The following is a 17,170-nucleotide window of genomic DNA, read 5'->3' on the forward strand; positions in this document are numbered from 1 at the left end:
ATGAGAAAATATATGGAATCCAGAATTGTTAGCTTGAGCAGGTGTGTAAAACATTGAATGAGGCCCACTTATTATCTTTGCATGAGTTACATGGCACATTCAGGTAGTTCATTACCAAAACAACCCAGAGTATTTCCAGATATGAACAGTGTGATTCCAATGTGTATCAAAGCAAATGTCAAAAAATTTCACAAAAGAGACCTTCCCACCAAAGAATAGCCAATAGCCCACCTAGAATATGAGAGACCAGGCAGAGGGGGACTTGAACCCAGGTCTTCCACATTTCAGGGGTGTGCCTTAATCATGAGGCTATAGACTCAGCCTTTTTCTTTCTCTTTCTCCTGTTGGAGCTGTTCCATTTTGTATAAAAATTCATTGAGCCAGATAGAGAGATGATAGCATGGTGGTTAATGCCCTCATTTACGATGTGGGATATGAAGGTTTGTCATTGTTACAAACTTCATTAAAAGCTGTAGTGTGGAAAGGGCCTAAAGATGATTTCTTTGTTGAGTTTGAAGAAAAAAATACTTGTTTTTTTAATCTAAATTTGTTAAAGTCTAAATATATGCATATGCTAAAATCTGTGATGGCAGAATGAAGCATAAATTTGTTTTTAGACTCTTGTCATTATGTTAACATTCATATTGGGTTTCAGAGGGGTAGCCGTGTTAGTCTGTATCAGCAAAAAAAAAAACAAGGAGTCTTTGTGGCACCTTAGAGACTAACAAATTTATTTGGGCATAAGCTTTCGTGGGCCAAAACCCACTTAATCAGATGTATGAGTGAAAAATACAGTAGGCAGGTATATATATTACGGCACATGAAAAGATGGGAGTTGCCTTACCAAGTGGGGGGTCAGTGCTAACGAGGCCAATTCAAACGGTGGATGTAGCCTATTCTTGACAAGAAAGGGTGAATATCAGAGGGAAAATTACTTTTTGTAGTGACCCAGCCACTCCCAGTCTTTATTCAGGCCTAGTTCTATTGTGTCAAGTTTGCAAATTAATTCCAGTTCTGCAGTTTCTCATTGAAGTCTGTTTTTGAAGGTTTTTTTTTGATGTATGGACAAAAAAGGGATGGGTAAGATAGAAACTGTAATGAGTGAGAAGGAATTATGGAAGTTTCTACACAGATGATACTTTAATATTAATTTGGAAAATTGAAAATATTGTTTGTTTTCAGGTATATGACTGATGGTATGTTACTTCGTGAAGCTATGAATGACCCTTTGCTGGAGCGCTATGGTGTTATAATTCTTGACGAGGCCCATGAAAGAACATTGGCTACTGATATTTTGATGGGAGTTCTGAAAGAGGTTGTAAGGCAAAGATCTGACTTGAAGGTTAGTAGCAATTATGCTTTGTAGAAGCCAGTACATACTCAGGAAGCACAGAAGTATTAAAAAATTCTGAGTATAGATTTCACTATGCTTACTAATAGATTTGCTAATAAGGGTCATATTTACCTTCTGATACATATATGGCTTCTATTCTCTTCAGTGGAAGCCATGTAAATATAAAAGCAGTTTGTTATAAAACTGTTTTCCTAACGTTTCTTTCAACATATTAAACAAAAGAGAACTTTTCAAACAAATGTTTATGGGTTGAACGACCTCTAAAGCAAGGAGATTTTGAATGAAATCTTAAATTTGATCCTTAAATTATACATTTTAAGTTTAGTTTCTCACTGTCTATGTATTAAGTATAACATTCTGTAGGTTCTTGATGTTAAATTTGGAGTAACTCTGTTTTCCCTCTAATTTACAGGTTATAGTTATGAGTGCTACTCTAGATGCTGGCAAGTTCCAGATTTATTTTGATAATTGTCCTCTCCTAACTATCCCTGGTCGTACCCATCCTGTGGAGATTTTCTATACTCCAGAGCCAGAGAGGGATTACCTTGAGGCGGCTATTCGAACAGTAATACAGATTCACATGTGTGAAGAAGAGGAAGGAGATCTTCTACTCTTTCTTACTGGACAAGAGGTATCTTTTGTATTCATCATTGTAGGGCTAGATTCAGAAGCTTATACATGTGAAGGGTTTTAGTTCTGCATTCATGTTTTATTCTCTGACTTTCAAATGTGGAATTGATTAATTAAGGAAACTGATTTTGGGGAGTGAGGCAGGAGATAAATGTTGGGCTGACTCTATATGATATGAAAGATTTTTGTTAGAAGAAAATTGCTAAGATTATTTCAGGGCCAAGCTTTTCTGTATAGAAACCTAACATTAGGTTCCTAGGCTTATATTTTTGACCTAAGTAACTTGAAATTGAAAAGTGCTAAGCACCCAGTAGCTCTCATTAACTTGAATGGGAGCCTCTGGGTATTCTGCACTTTTGAAAATCAGATTGACTATTTATGTTTCTAGATCCATTTTTTGGAACTTAAATTTTATATTCTTATGTTTAAAAAAAAAAAAACCAAAAAACGGTTCTGATAGTTACAGAAATTTGTGTGTTTTTATGTGATACTTAATTTTTGAAGTAGCTTTGAGAAATAGGTGGGGATATCTTTATAACTATAAGTAACCAGAGTGGTATTTCTGAGGAGATTGTCACTCTACTGATACTTTGGAGCATGAGCTTTCAGACAGTTTCTGTATTTTCAGTCCTACTCTATTTCAGTATATATAAAGTGAGGATTTAGGGTTTTTCAAACTCTTAAAATTTTATCTTCTCTTGTTTAAACTTAAGTGTTTTTCCAACATCCTTTTGTGCCAGCCAGGATGGTGGGTGTGTGTCCCTCCCTGTAACTAAGAAACGGGGGGTGGGGAGAGGAGATGAAAGCTGTGTTCTGAAAGTGGCTGGCCGGATGAATGTACTCAAAATCTTGTGTTCTGCAGGGGGTGAGATAGTGTTCTTGCTGGTTGAACTGGGTTTTATGGTATCTATTGTGACGTTACCTAGGGTACAGTCTCCACTGCTAAACATCTGTGTCCCCTCAATTCTCCAACCTGGGATGCCTTTTACACTGCTTTGCTGTGAGAGCAACCACTTCTGTTCTGCTGCCGCTTAGCCCCCACCATGTAAATTACTCCCAGCTATACAGTATGAGTGCTATGGCCAGACACTCGTGAATTACACTGCAGAGCAACACCTGCAAATTCCCAGCCCCAGACTTTCCCCCAGAAATGTGCATCTTGTGCTGCCCAGCACCCTCCTGGACAATACAAGCTTATATAAAGTCTGTCATTTCTTTAGTAGAAAACGATATACACAAATCCTGTTATCCCAAATGAAGCTTCCTCAACACTTCAATCTAAATGCACACTGGTTTAGATAAAACAAGTTTATTAACTACAGAAAGAGATTTTTTTTTTAAGTGATTACGAGTGGATGAGGCATAAAAGTTAGAATTGGTTACAAAGAAATAAAAGGTAAAACACAGCTAATATCTAATTTAACAAGCTAAATAAATTCTAAAGGTTTCTCACCACCTTTCAGCAGTCTTATGAGTTGGATTCCTTATGAGTAAGGACCCTTCCCCCAGTTCACTGTTACTTTCCTTGTCCTTCAGGTGGTAGTGATGCTGTGGGCAGAAAGAGTGGGACAAATATTTTTGAGGTGTCTGTTCCCCTTTCTTATAGTTCTTTTTCTTTGAAAATCATCTCCAGCTGAGGTTCAGGAGACAGTCTGTGGAGATGGGAACCTTCAGCAGTTTCTTTGCCAAGATGTAAATTTCTTGCTCACACCTTTTCCTGCCAAAGAATAGCCACTTGACCAAATGATAGTCCATTTTATCTTGTTGACCCCTGACTGAGGTCTGGCCTTTTGTTTCTGAGGGAGTGGGGTGTGGTTGTTTTTGCAGACTTGGAATATGTCTTGGACATATCCTACAGTAGAATTTTATAATTTTATATTCAATGTTGCCACTCAGATTTTACCACGATAAAACTCAGCAAACTGAGTTTTCAGATGATACCTCACAAAGCATACATTGTGCCAAATTTATCATAATCTTGTAGAAGGGGTGAACATAAAAATACAGACATTTTCAGAAGCTTCTCCATAAAGGTGATCTCCAAACGTTTTTGTTTTTTTCATTAGCTATTTGCATTATGACTGATCGGGAAGACTAGTGGAGATCTAGTGAAATGGCGACATGAAGAGAGTGAAAGCCAATTGAGATGGAATGGAATTCTTATATTAACACTTCTAACGTCTTTCACTTAACTGATTCAGTATCTTTGGTAAAGGAAGCCTTTATTATAGGTTCAGTACATTTGCCCCATTAATGTGTTAGAGCTCACAAAAAGTATCCCGGAAACCTCCGAGAGTCCTTCAGCAATATCAGGGGAAGAGTAAACTTGACATTCCTGATATGAGGTAAAACCAAGCAGAAAAAAAGTAAAGTACAAAAATTGAAGGTTGCTTTGTACATCATAAAGAAACCAAAAAAGGGCTAAAGCTCAGCTTTAGAAATTGAATTGTAGATTGCCACTAAGGCGGTGTTCTGAATGTTTGAGGGCCTCGGTTTAGATAGCTGTTAAATCAGCCTATGTAGCCAGGGCGTGGGTGAGATGGCTGCAGAAGCTGGAGTCTGAGGATGCTGTAGATCAATGATTCTCAACCTGTGGTCTGCAAAAAAAACTTACTGAACAGAATTCAACTATATATACAGACAGTAGATTTACAAAGGGGTCTGCACTTCTGTTTGAAATTTACAAAGGGGTCCACAAATGAAAAAAGGTTGATAATCCTACTGTAGATCACTTGATAAACTTAGGAGCCGTACCAAAAGTGCTGCCCTCAGATAATGTTCCCTCTCTTTTTTTTTTTTGCGTCCATGTGCGGAATTAATTTTATGTGCACCAATATGGAGGTGATGTGTGGCAGAGGTGGGGGCCGAGGGGTTCGGAGTGTGGAGGAGGCTCAGGACGGGGGCAGAGGGTTGGAGCGCAGGAGGGGGCTCAGGGCTAGGGGTGTGGGTTCTGGGATGGGGCTGGGGATGAGGGGTTAAGGGTGCAGGCTGCCCCAGGGCTGTGATGGGGAAAGAGGACTCCCCCAAGCCCTCTCTCACCGCTGTAGCCCGGGGTTGGGGAACAGGCGCCTCTCCCTAGCCACAGCAGCTCTGGGACCGGGGGAGAAGCTACCCAGCTTAGAGGGAATTTATCCCTGAGACAGGAACCTGGACGTGTAACCTGGTATAACTTGAAGTGTCCAAGTTTCTGGAGGATTTTTTTGTTTGTTTTTAATTTCATGCTAATCTCTGCCTTGGGTCTTGACTCCCTTCTCTGGCTGCCATCTTCTGAAGAGGCCCTGCATCTCATGATTTGGACAGCATGGTTGAGTTTCTCTGTGCTGCTGACATACAGGACACTTACTTTCTTATACTCCTTCACTGGATCCACCATAACTCCCTTTGGTGGTTCAGCCACCACTATACCTGTTCCCAGTGTGGTTCTCACTGTGGTGTTCTCCAGTTTGGGAGCTCCTACTGACAATTGCTCTATCAGTTGTAGAAATCAGCTCCAAGTTGATGACTTTGGGAATGTGAAACTTTTTCCTCAAGGCTTAACATTAACAAGCTACCTAATTGACTAAGGTTCTGTTGGTTTTCTTAATAAAAGAAAAGCAATTTTCTGCTGTGTGAGGGAGATGTGATGCCTCTGTCAGCCTTAAGTTATTTTTTCTGATCTGTAACTACCTGTTCACATGTCCTGTTTTCCCTTCTCATGTCTCTTCCCCTTCCCTGTAAGCAATATTTTCTTTTTTAGGATGATTAGTCAGTGAAAATTGTAGGTCATCACCAATGTATTTGGTGGATTCTGGTGCCTTACCACAAAATCATTTAAATGAATTTCTTGTGATATATCTGGCTGGCATACTTCCCTAACTGGAAGTTTCCTGCCCCCACACTGCATGTGTCTGGTATTGTTTCACTAGCCTACTCAGAGCAGTGAGATATTCTAGGCATATGAAATCTTGGAGGGACTGGTCAATAGGTGCAGAAATATTCATTGCATAAAGTGACACATGATGAGGGAAAGCTGGTATAGAGCCAAACAGAAGAATCCCCATCCTCCTTGGATAGCCAGCATTTGGGAAGTTGATATGCCCCCAGAAAGCAGGTGCCTAAAAGAGCCTCTAACTGTTTGCTCAGCAAACCCTCATTGGGTGCAGAGAGGGTATTGTCTAGTTGCTCTGGCTGACTTCCTTTCCTCATAGGCTTTGCTCTCAAGTTACTGAAAGACAGTCAACTCTTCATGCTTATGCTCACCATCCCAATGGTGGGTTCGCTTTGCTTTGCATCATAAGTAGCAAGACTTGACCTGCCAGTCATGGAATAATAAAAGTATCCAGCTCAGAAGTGGCTTTGCCCACTTTGGAAAAGTCCCACTTTCATATTTAACTTTTTTGGTAGGATATAAATTATTCTCAGTTGCTCTTAATCTTTCCATTATTGGTTAGTTTATTGAAAGAGCTGATTTCCCAAAACTCAGGAAAATTGATGGGGAGGAAGAATTTAAGACAGAAAAATGTAGTAAGAACTGGGAGTTCTTTATTAGATGTCCAAAATGCTAAGATTCCATAATCAAAAAAGAGGGCAACTAACAGCCCATCCTTGTTCAGATGGAAAAAAGGGGAAGTAGATAGCAGGCAATATAAATTAGAAGCTATCAAATGTAGAAAATTGATAAGGGCAGCTAAATACATCAAGGAAAAATCCATAGCTGGCAGGATTAAGGACAATTAGGCATTTAAGAACAAACAAAAAGCCCCTAGAAGTGGTATAGATCTGTACCTAGATGGAGATGATAAAACTGTTACTAGAGATGCAAAAAAAGAAGGATGTTAGATATCATCTAACGGGGATAAGCCTAAATCAGCAGACCTACATTACTTGCATCCAAGAATCCTAAAAGAGTTGGCTGAGGAGATCTCCAGCCTGCTTCTGTTAATTTTTAATAAATCATGCAGTACCAGGGAATTTCTGGAAGACTTGAAGAATGCTAGTATTGTGCTGTGCCAGTATTAAAAAAGGGCAAACGAGATGACTTGGGTAAGTATAGGGTGGTTGGCCTGATATGAACCCTGGCAAAATAATGAAAAAAATTATAATATGATTTAATTAACAAAGACCTAAAAGGTAGGTGTACAATTAATGCCACTCAGCAAGATTTTATGGCAAATAGGTCTTGTATCTCTTGTATAAAATCAGTTTTGACTAGTTTGATAAGGTTTACTGTGTAGATGTAACATACTTAGACTTTTGTAAGGCATTTGACTTAGTACTGCATGATATTCTGATTAAAAAATTAGCACTATGGCACATTTTAAATGGATTAAGAACTGGCTAACTCACAGATCTCAAAAGTTGTCATTGGGGGAGAATCATTGAGTGGAAATGCTTTTAGTTTCACAGGAATCATTACTGGCCTCATTCCTATTTAGTGCTTTCATCAATGATCTGGAAGTAAATATAAAATCACTGTTGATAAAATTTGTGGATGACCCAAAGATTGGTAGAGCGGTAAATAATAATGAGGCCAGTCCAGTTCAGACAGAGCACTCTGGATCACTTGGTAATCTGGGCCCAGTCACGTAAAATGTGTTTTAATACAGCCAGATGCTAAGTTATACACCTCTACCTCGATATAACATGAATTCGGATATAACGTGGTAAAGCAGTGCTCCGGGAGGGGAGGGGTGGGGTAGCTGTGCGCTCCGGTGGATCACAGCAAGTTCGATATAACGTGGTAAGATTTTTTGGCTCCCGAGGACAGCGTTATATAGAGGCAGAGGTGTATTTCTAGGAACAAGAAATGTACACCACATATGCAGAATGGAGCACTGTATCCTGAAAAACAGTGACTCTGAAAAGGATTTACAGGTCATAGTGGGCAATCAACTGAACATGAGCTCCCAGTGCGATACAAGAGCTAATGCAGTCCTTCCTTGTGTAAATGGAAGTAGTGACTAGAGATGGGGAGGTGATTATTACCTTGTATATGGTGTTGGTGAGACAGATATTAGGATACTGCGTACAGTTCTGGTCTCAACATTTTAAAAAGGATTTTGGTAAAATGGCATACAGTGCAGAAAAGAACTACAAAAATGCTTCAAAGGTTAGAGAAAATGGCTTCCAGTGAGAGACTAAAAGAACATCTTATTTTTATTTTATCAAAAAAGAATTGAGGTGACTTAATTAGTGTATAGGAACCTTCACGGATATAGGAAAATACTGAGCGCTGACAGGCTCTTTAATTTAGCAGAGAAAGACATAATAAGAACCAGTGACTGAAAGCTGAAGCTGGACAAATTCAGATTAGAAATCACTTTCAGTTTAAGAGTGAGGTTATTAACTGTTAGAACAGACTACTGAGGGAAGTAGTGGTTTCTCCATCTCTTGATTTGTTCCAAACTGGATGTCTTTCTGGAAGGTGTGCTTAGTCAGATGCAAGTTATTGGATTCAATAAAGAGGTAACTGGGTAAAATAGTCTGGTACGGAAGAGGTCAGACTAGATTATTTGATTTGCCCCTTCTGGCCTTAAAATCTATATATCTGTTGTAGTTTCAGTATGAATGGATCGTCAGGAAGGAATTGAATGAGATTAAGGTAGTGGCCTTGCATACCAACTCAGCAAAGGTATTCCTTTTCTGGGCTTAGTGAAAGATAGTAGGGACAAAAAGGCATAAGTTGAAGTGGAGACAGCATTAGTCAGTGTGTTCAAGTGTGAAAAGGAAATGTTGTCAGGACAAGAGTCTTCTCTATTCACGCATGAATGTTCTGACATAAATCACTTGGGCTTAGGCCAGGAAAAATTCCTGAATGCCTAAACATATTGGGATAAGTTCACCCTGATTGTTCACACAGCAATCCTTCATTGCATTCAAGTGCTGAGCCTTGTTTCTGTGGTTGCCATGATAGTCTCCCCCTCCCACATGCACCTTCCCACACAGGAGAGGTGTGGGTTTGTTTGTTTTTTCTGAGCCAGTATTCTGGATATCTCCTGCATTAATACAGCTCAGTGGCTCGATAGCCTATTAGTCATTTTTCTCCTCATTCCACCTGTTACCACCTTGCCTTTTTATTGGGGCAAGACAAAAGAGATTGTTTCCATCATTCTACAAGAATGACATACACACACCCAATTTTAAGGACAGAGTTGGCATTGCTGAAGTACCCGTGGCCTGGCAGTGTGAATTCTCTATCCGGGGATAACTGTGCCTTTCAGCCTTATAGTTAGAGGGGTTGTTTTTGATGTTAACACAAATCTCTTTCTATCCTCCATTCACTGAGGCCAGGTCTGCACTACGTACCTATACTGGTATAACCATGTCGCTCAGGGGTGTGAAAAAATCCACACCCCTCAGCAGTGTAGTTATACCGACCTAACCCCCCCATGTAGACAGCACTACATTGGTGAGAGAGCTTCTCCTGCTGACATAGCTACCGTCTCTAGTTACAATTAACTAGGCCAACAGAAGAAGCTCTCCTGTTAGCATAGGATAGACTACATGGTTGTAGTGCTGTACGTGAAGACAAGCCACGACTGCTGCGCTTCGGTGTATAAATACCAGTCCTTTCGAACCCTCTCCGATATGGAGTACCTCTTAGTCAGTCCCCAAGTATTTCTCCTCTTCCCCCCACAAGATGTAAACCAACCTTGTGTCTTGGGCTGATCAGTTGGCTCTTGTTCCCTTCAATATTTATCAATAGTGTTTACTTTATATTAGATAAATACAGCTCTTCTGTTACAAAGGGAAGAAAAGCTAATCATTCCTGTCTAGGCAAAGACCATACCATCTTACTAGAACATGCTAGATATCTTGGTTACAAAGGACAAAAGTTAGTTGATGTAGTGAGTATGTTAATTATCAATCCACATCTATTCCTTTTTGCTTTTTCCTTTCTCTGTTTGCTTCATGACATGTTGCCAAGGAGACACTCTGTTGTAAGTTCTTTCTTCTCCATCTCTAGCTCCCTCCTTCTAGCAAAGAACTCTTTTGCATAAAAGGTAAGAGTCCATTCTACGGAGAATGAACAAATGACATTTTTAAGGTTTGCATTAAGGTAAACCCACATTCTAGCAGAGCAGTAATTCTGCTCTGTAGTTGAGCCTCACTGTTTTAAAGATAATTATTCTAAGTGTTCTAAAATATACATGCTTACTCAGATTTTCTTGAAATTTGCTGTACATCATGGGGATGTGGGTAAGATTAGTGCTCCAAATATGGGGTCATTTGAGCAAGGGATTCCTGATTTAGTCCCCCTAAAAATCAGCTGATTACTTTAATGTTTTGCATACATTGGGAATCAGGTTCTGACTGTAATCCTACCCAAACTAATCTCACTTGTTCAGAATTTCTCATCTAGTGCCTAGCACTTACTGCCTCTTTTGGGGAAGCAATATTTTCAAAGCTATTCTGTATAAAGTTTAGAACTCAAGGTAAGGTTGAGCCTCAGTCATGAGCCAAAATGAAATGTGCATATGCTGCAAAATTAGGGCTCATTTTGAGCCAGAACATTAGTCAGCAGTGTGCTGTCAAGTAGCTAAGGGTACATCCACACTACCCGCTGGATTGGCGGGTAGCGATCTATCTATCGGGGATCGATTTTTATCGCGTCTTGTCTAGATGCAATAAAACGATCCTGTAACGTGCTCCCTGTCGACTCCGGAACCTCACCAGGGCAAGAGGCGGAAGCGGAGTCGACGGGGTAGCTGCGGCTGTTGATACCTCCTGTCCTCACGGCAGGGAAGTCGAAATAAGATACGTTGACTTCAGCTACGCTGTTCTCGTAGCCGAAGTTGAGTATCTTACGTCGAGCGCGCGCGCGCACACACACACGACCAGGCCTAAGTGACTCCAGGTGATATACTGTGGCCATTGAACCTGAGCAACACCCATGTACTGTGAGTTCAAGTCCTACGTATGGCAACTTTCAGAAAACGGGCAGTGGACACGGGCTGTTCATTGTCTACTTTCTTCGGGAAGGTTTGCCTTTTTTTGAGTTGATATTTTAAAGTGCTCGAAAATCACAGGCTCTGATTTTACTTGTCAAGGAAATTAACATTAGAGAGAAAATGAAAGATTCTAATAAGCAGTTAGGTTTATGTAATCATGACTTGTGATCCTCAGCTGTTTCCTGAACAATGGGACTGAGTATGATCTAAAGAAAGCAAGTTGCTCGGCATTTTGGTAAAGGGATTAACTGTGCCCCTAATGTGAACTGATCATAACATCATCAGATTCTTAACTTTTTTGGTGCTGCTAAGGAATATTGGAATTGGAGCAGTGAGGAGGAATATGAGGATGATGGGAATATTGAAGCAGTGCAGGAGTTGTGGGGGCTTAGGATGCAAGGCAGGGATTCTCCACCTCTGTCTCTTATTAGTATAAGGGATCATGCAAACACTGTTCTTGAAAACCCAGTTCAGTGACTAGAGCATTGACAAAACAGGGTTTTCAAAAAAGTAACTTTTCTGAGAGTCCTCGGTGAATAAGGAATTGTCCTCAAAAGGACCATAGCTCTTTGAGAGCTCAGAGTTACTGACATAGCAGAATCATAAGAGGGAAAGTCAGATATTCTTTGGGGGAAAGGAAAGTGGAGCCGTCTCTGCCCTCCTCCTCCACCACAATTTCTCTCCATAGCTGCTTTACCAAGAGAGAGAACTCCAGGGCTCCTTATTCTTCCAGTGCTCCCTGATCAGGGGAAAGAACCCAGAACTCCCTCCTTTTTGCATGCTGCCTTGAGCAGCGTCGAAGGAACACCAGCCTCATCCTTCCCTCTTCTGCTTCTAGTGGAAAAGAGGAGGTCAAGCAGTGGAAGAGTGGTGAGGAAAGGATGTGATTAGAGCTGTGCAAGGAGGGATGTACTGGAGGCTACAGCTATGCTACCCAAACCCTCCATTTCTTTCCTCTTCAGAACACATTCCCACTGACTCCATGTCAGTCCCTGCACTAGTCCTAAATTTTCTGCTCAGCTCCTCCATTGTTGGGGCCCAGGCTGATGCTTGTTCCTCTGTGGGGAGATGCGCTAGGAAGTGAGGACTGGACCTGCAGAGAGATGTGATGATTCAGGGGCAGTAAAGGGACTAACGTGCAGCCAGTGCCCTTTGTAGCTGATTACGTCATTGGTAAGGAGCCAGAGACAGTGGAATGGGAGAGTTGGGGTGTGGAACATGGGAGTACTGAGAGGTAATTTTCTTTCTTTTTTTTTTTTTTTTTTTTTTAAATAAACTGCTTAAAAACTTTAATGTAGAATTAAGGATGCCCAGTACTGCTTCATTGCCTTTCCGGGACTTGAAGTTCCTCTACTCTCCAATAACCAGAAATAAAGAAAAGTACCTTCATTAAGCTGTGGTGACCCCTCATGTATGCCACCACACAGTTTATAATCCGATGGCAAGAAGATACCCTTATGTGCCTCTGACATAACCTACAGAAATTAGTACTGAAATGAAGCATATTTGATCTATCAAGTTACTTGGGCACCTTTCCTCATATCGTAGTGACACCTTTGTCAATGTGATCCAACTAAACCTTCCACCATTCAATATAGCTACTTCACCAACACTAAACTCAGCAGCAGTGCATGCAAATAAATGCTAGAATTCAAATTTGTGAAACATAACATAAGCAATGGTGCCTTTTCTTAATCCTTCATGTTTGCTTATCATGGCATTACCTTACTGAGCCATTCCCAATGGCTTTCTTCAACTCCAGAAGGCAGAGTTAAAGGTTGCATTGTGGGTTTGGTGAGTGCTGTAACTTTTTTTAATTTCCTGGTTTTCAGAGGTTTGAGCATAGCTGATCTAGACAATCTGGAAGGGCACGAGGCACTGCTGAGCTACCTTAACTCTGTTAACTGCATTTTTGGGCAGATAACACTACAATCTTTGAACAAAGATTATATATTCCAGTGGTTCTCAAACTTTTGTACCGGTGGCCCCTTTCACATAGCAAGCCTCAGAGTGTGACACCCCCCCTCTCCTTATAAATTAAAAACACTTTTTTATATATTTAACACCATTATAAATGCTGGAGGCAAAGCAGGGTTTGCGGTGGAGGCTGACAGCTCGTGACCCCCCCATGTAATAACCTCAAACCCCTTGAGGGGTCCCGACCCACAGTTTGAGAACCCCTGATGTATTCATTTGTGCGTAGAAAGTGTCCATTGCTCTTTTTGCATTCTGCCACTGTCTAATACTACTCTCAATCTATGCAGATCTTTCAATAAAAGTGAGCGGTTGTTACAAAGATCTAAGGTAGGCGATGGCCTTTATACAGTAACTAAACTCTTAGATAAAGTTACTGTAGCTTTCATCACTCATTGGGAGGAATAATGATTCAGGACTGCTGCTGTTTTTGCCTTTTGTCTACTTGCATATTCAGTTGTGCTGTTTAGGGTTACATGAAGTATGTTTCTATGAAGGCTAACTCTTTACAGTCAGTCTTTCAGTATAAATCCATGTGTGGTCACAAATCAGTTCTTGGGTTGAATACTCAAAACTTAACCTTTCACTTGTAAGTTTCTTAGATTCTGTAGCAAGCTCTGTGATCAGGCTTTCGTGATGTTAGCATGGATAGTACCTATAGAAAAAGAAATTCTTTAAATGTTTATATGAAGTGCAGACTCACTTAATATAATAACAGCATGGTTGAGAATATATGTTTGCATTGTTCAATTATGCTTCTTTGAGTATTGTCCGTGCTTGCTTGTGAGAAGCACCAGCATGCTGCATAAGCCCAGGGCCCCTAGGAAAGCTTAAATTACCAGTAGGTGTGCAGACTTCATTTTGAGCTATGGAATACTCTAGGTAAGGCTATATAAGGAGGCATAGCCCTCATGCATGCTCAGTTTCTTAAAGTAGCAGAACCAGTCCTTGAACTTTCAACTCATTGATGATTACATGTATTTTGTTTTGTTTTTTTCCCTAGTTAAAATCTAGTTTTAATGTAAATAATTAAAATTGGTTTTAAGTGTTTACGCACTTAGGTTTCTACTGAACCAAAAATTTATCCCCTGTATCCCTAAGTGGGTTAGTTTTTTCTACTATAATCACAGGATGTGGGGAAAATTACTAGATTTAACGACTACCCTTCTTGGGGAAGATGTCCAGACTAGACCAGATAATCATGATGCTTAGATCAAGGAAATTTTTCCAACAGGTTTTCTGCCTGCTTGAAGTTCACTGCTCATGCCTGCAAAGACCATGTTTATCTGTTCTAGCTCCAGGCTGATGAAAAGTTGTATGAGCTTCCAGGATAGATTCAAAGTTGGAGCAGGTTCCAGGCTCTTTTTGGACGTCTTGATCCCAGAGCATTAAGTCTATTTCAGAAAGATCATCAATGCTGCCTGCCAGGTTTGGGAAGCCAAGAGCGTAGCTTTGTGTTCTACACCAGTGGTTTTCAACCTTTTTTCATTTGCAGACACCTAAAACATTTTGAATGAAGGTGCAGTCCCTCTTGGAAATCTTAGACGTAGTTGGCAAATACACAGGGGTCCGTGAACCACAGGTTGAAAACCACTGTTCTACACTGAAACCTTCCTTTTCAGTATTGAGACTTAGGCTACTCGGCACTGGTGACGCCCCAGCTGGAGTACTGTGTCCTGTTCTGGACACCACAATTTAGGAATGATATGGACAAATTGGAGAGAGGTCAGAGGAAAGCAAAAATTAAGGCTTCATCCTCCGTGCTGAGAATTAGGCCGTAACCAGAGTTGGGTTGGTTCCCGTTCCACACCCTCATTAAGAGGGGATACAAGTAGAGAACTTCCACTCTATCCCCATCTCAAGCTCTGTCTTCCATGCAGCCAAGTAGATGCCTACCTTGATTCAACCAAGTGTAGGGTGGTAGACACGGTACTTAAAATAAAACAAAGAATGAATTAGAGGGCTACTGTAATCTGCTTTGATGTCATTTGGGATGGAGTCGTTGGGTTGCTCTGTGGGCCCTTTGCTTCAGATTCTCCCTTTCTCAATTCCATTTTTGGCACAACGTAGCACAGTCCAACTTTCTTTAGGGTTTCTAGTCTTATTTTTCACATGGACCATCTGTTCACCACCCTATTCTTATTCCAGCTGTATTTCTTGGGGCACTTGGGTCTCATGGCCGCCCACTTCTGGGGCCACCAGTCAGAGGTAGAATAGGAGTAGAGATCACTGCTTAGTCCTGTTTCTCCCCTCTTCTACACCCCCCTCACCTCCCTCCAGCCATACAATAACATCTGAGAGATCAGCCTCTAACCTGCTGATTAGCCTCCACAGAGAGTCTACTGGGAATCCACAGATGAGGAAAACACTTCAGACTATAATCCCAACAACATTATATTTTTCTCTAGAGGATATGATGATTGGGACACTTGCTTGACTGGTCTGGAAAATGCTTTAATACTTTCAAGACCTCATCAAGACTGCAAACTCATTAGATATAGAGCTTTCCAAGATCTCCAGGTTGTCATCTAACCTGGAACGTTGATAAGTACTGGGTCTGGTTGAATTTAAAGGTCTTATGGTTCCGGCCAAGGATTTATGGATAACACCAGTCTCTGCCTGCCAGTTTCTTGGAAGGCAGATTGCTTAAGTATAAGAATTTGATTTTTTTTTTTTAATCTAGCACCTAAACCCAACTTCTTTAGTTATATTTCTGGAAAATAAAATATGGGCTTTGGACAATCTCACAAAACTACCATAAATTACCAAGATGTCTGGGAAATTGATCTTTCAGTCTGGAATTCTTGCTCACCTTCAGCTTTACAAACTATCAAGCCGTGGTAGTTTAATATGACTTGGGTGTCTAAGTCAATATCTCTTCCTTGCTAGGTCATGTTCCTGAAGAGCTTAAAAGGCCCAGATACCCCACATTTATTAGCATAGCCATAGAATGCCTTATTTTTTTAGTTCTATATCGAGTGCATGTGAAGGTTTGAACTGAGTATTCAGACGCCTTTTAAATTAAATAACACCTGGTAGTAGGTATATTAATGAACTTAGAGAAATTCAGATTATTGTAGTAAGTCTTTAAACACTACAGTAGTATGTAGAATCATAGAAATGTAGGGCCGGAAGAGTGCTTGAGAGGTTATCTAATCCAGTGTTTCTCAACCTCTTTGGTACCAGGGACCAGCTTGCTCCTTTCCAAACTGTATCAGGGAGATCTTAGAGACCAGTGCCAGTCCACTGACGGGTCATTGTGATCTAATCTATTCCCCTGTGCTGAGACAGGACTAAGTATGTCTAGTCCTAGACCATCCCTGACAGGTGTTCGTCTAACCTACATTTAAAAACCTCCAGTGCCGGGATTCCACAATCTTGCTTGCTAACCTGTTCCAGTAGTTAAGTATCTTTATTGTTAGAAAGACTTTCTAAATTTTCGTTGCTGCAGATTAAACTGATTACTTCTTATCCTACCTTCAGTGCATAGAGAACTCTTGATTACTGTCTTTATACATATTTGAAGACTATTGGGTCCCCCCATTGTCTTTCCTCAAGACTAAACATGCCCAGGTTTTTTTAACCTTTTCTCATAAAGTGTTTTCTAAACCTTTTGTCACTTTTGTTGCTCTCCTCTGGACTCTCTTCAATTTGTCAACATCTTTCTTAATGTGTGGCACCCAAAACTGGACACATTGCTTTATCTGAGGCTACTTCAGTGTCTTTATATGACAATTCTATTAAACACACCCTATAATATTAGCTTTTTTCGCCACTGCATCACATAGTTGGACTGTATTCAGTTTGTATTCCCTTTAACTCACAGATCTTTTTCAGTGGTACAACTGCCTTGCCAGTAATTCCTCATGTTGTATTTGTGCATTTGTTTTTTTTCCTTCCAAAGTGTGGTACTTTTCACTTGTCTTTATTGAATTTATCTTGTTTATTTCAGATCAATTTTCCAATTTTGTCAAGGTCTTTTTTAATTCTAATCCTGTCTTCCAAAATGCGTGCAACCCATTTCAGCTTGGTGTCATCTCCAGATTTTTATAAGCATGCTCTCCATTCCATTATTCAAATAATTAATGAAAATATTTAGCACCTAATCCAGGACAGACCTCCTTGGGACCTCACTAGATACATCCTTCCAGTTTGATAGCACACCATTGATAACTGCTCTTTGGGTAGGGTTTTTCAACCAGTTGTGCACCCATTTAGTCGTAATTTCATCTAGACCACATTTCCCTAGTTTGCTTAAACGCTCTTTCAGTAAAGAATTACA

At 40.4% G+C, this 17,170-nt stretch overlaps 1 protein-coding gene across 1 annotated transcript in view; it reads left to right on the forward strand.

Annotated features, from left to right (window-relative positions):
* Window positions 1–17,170, forward strand: part of DHX15 (DEAH-box helicase 15) — a 61,289-nt gene that overhangs the window by 13,946 nt on the left and 30,173 nt on the right. Inside the window, exons 4-5 of the mRNA XM_039539841.1 lie at window positions 1,183–1,342; window positions 1,767–1,985. Of these exons, the coding sequence (XP_039395775.1) occupies window positions 1,183–1,342; window positions 1,767–1,985 (379 nt within the window). The remainder of the gene's footprint in view (window positions 1–1,182; window positions 1,343–1,766; window positions 1,986–17,170) is intronic.

This window comes from Mauremys reevesii, linkage group 5, assembly GCF_016161935.1.
Source record: "Mauremys reevesii isolate NIE-2019 linkage group 5, ASM1616193v1, whole genome shotgun sequence".
Taxonomy (NCBI): Eukaryota; Metazoa; Chordata; order Testudines; family Geoemydidae; genus Mauremys; species Mauremys reevesii.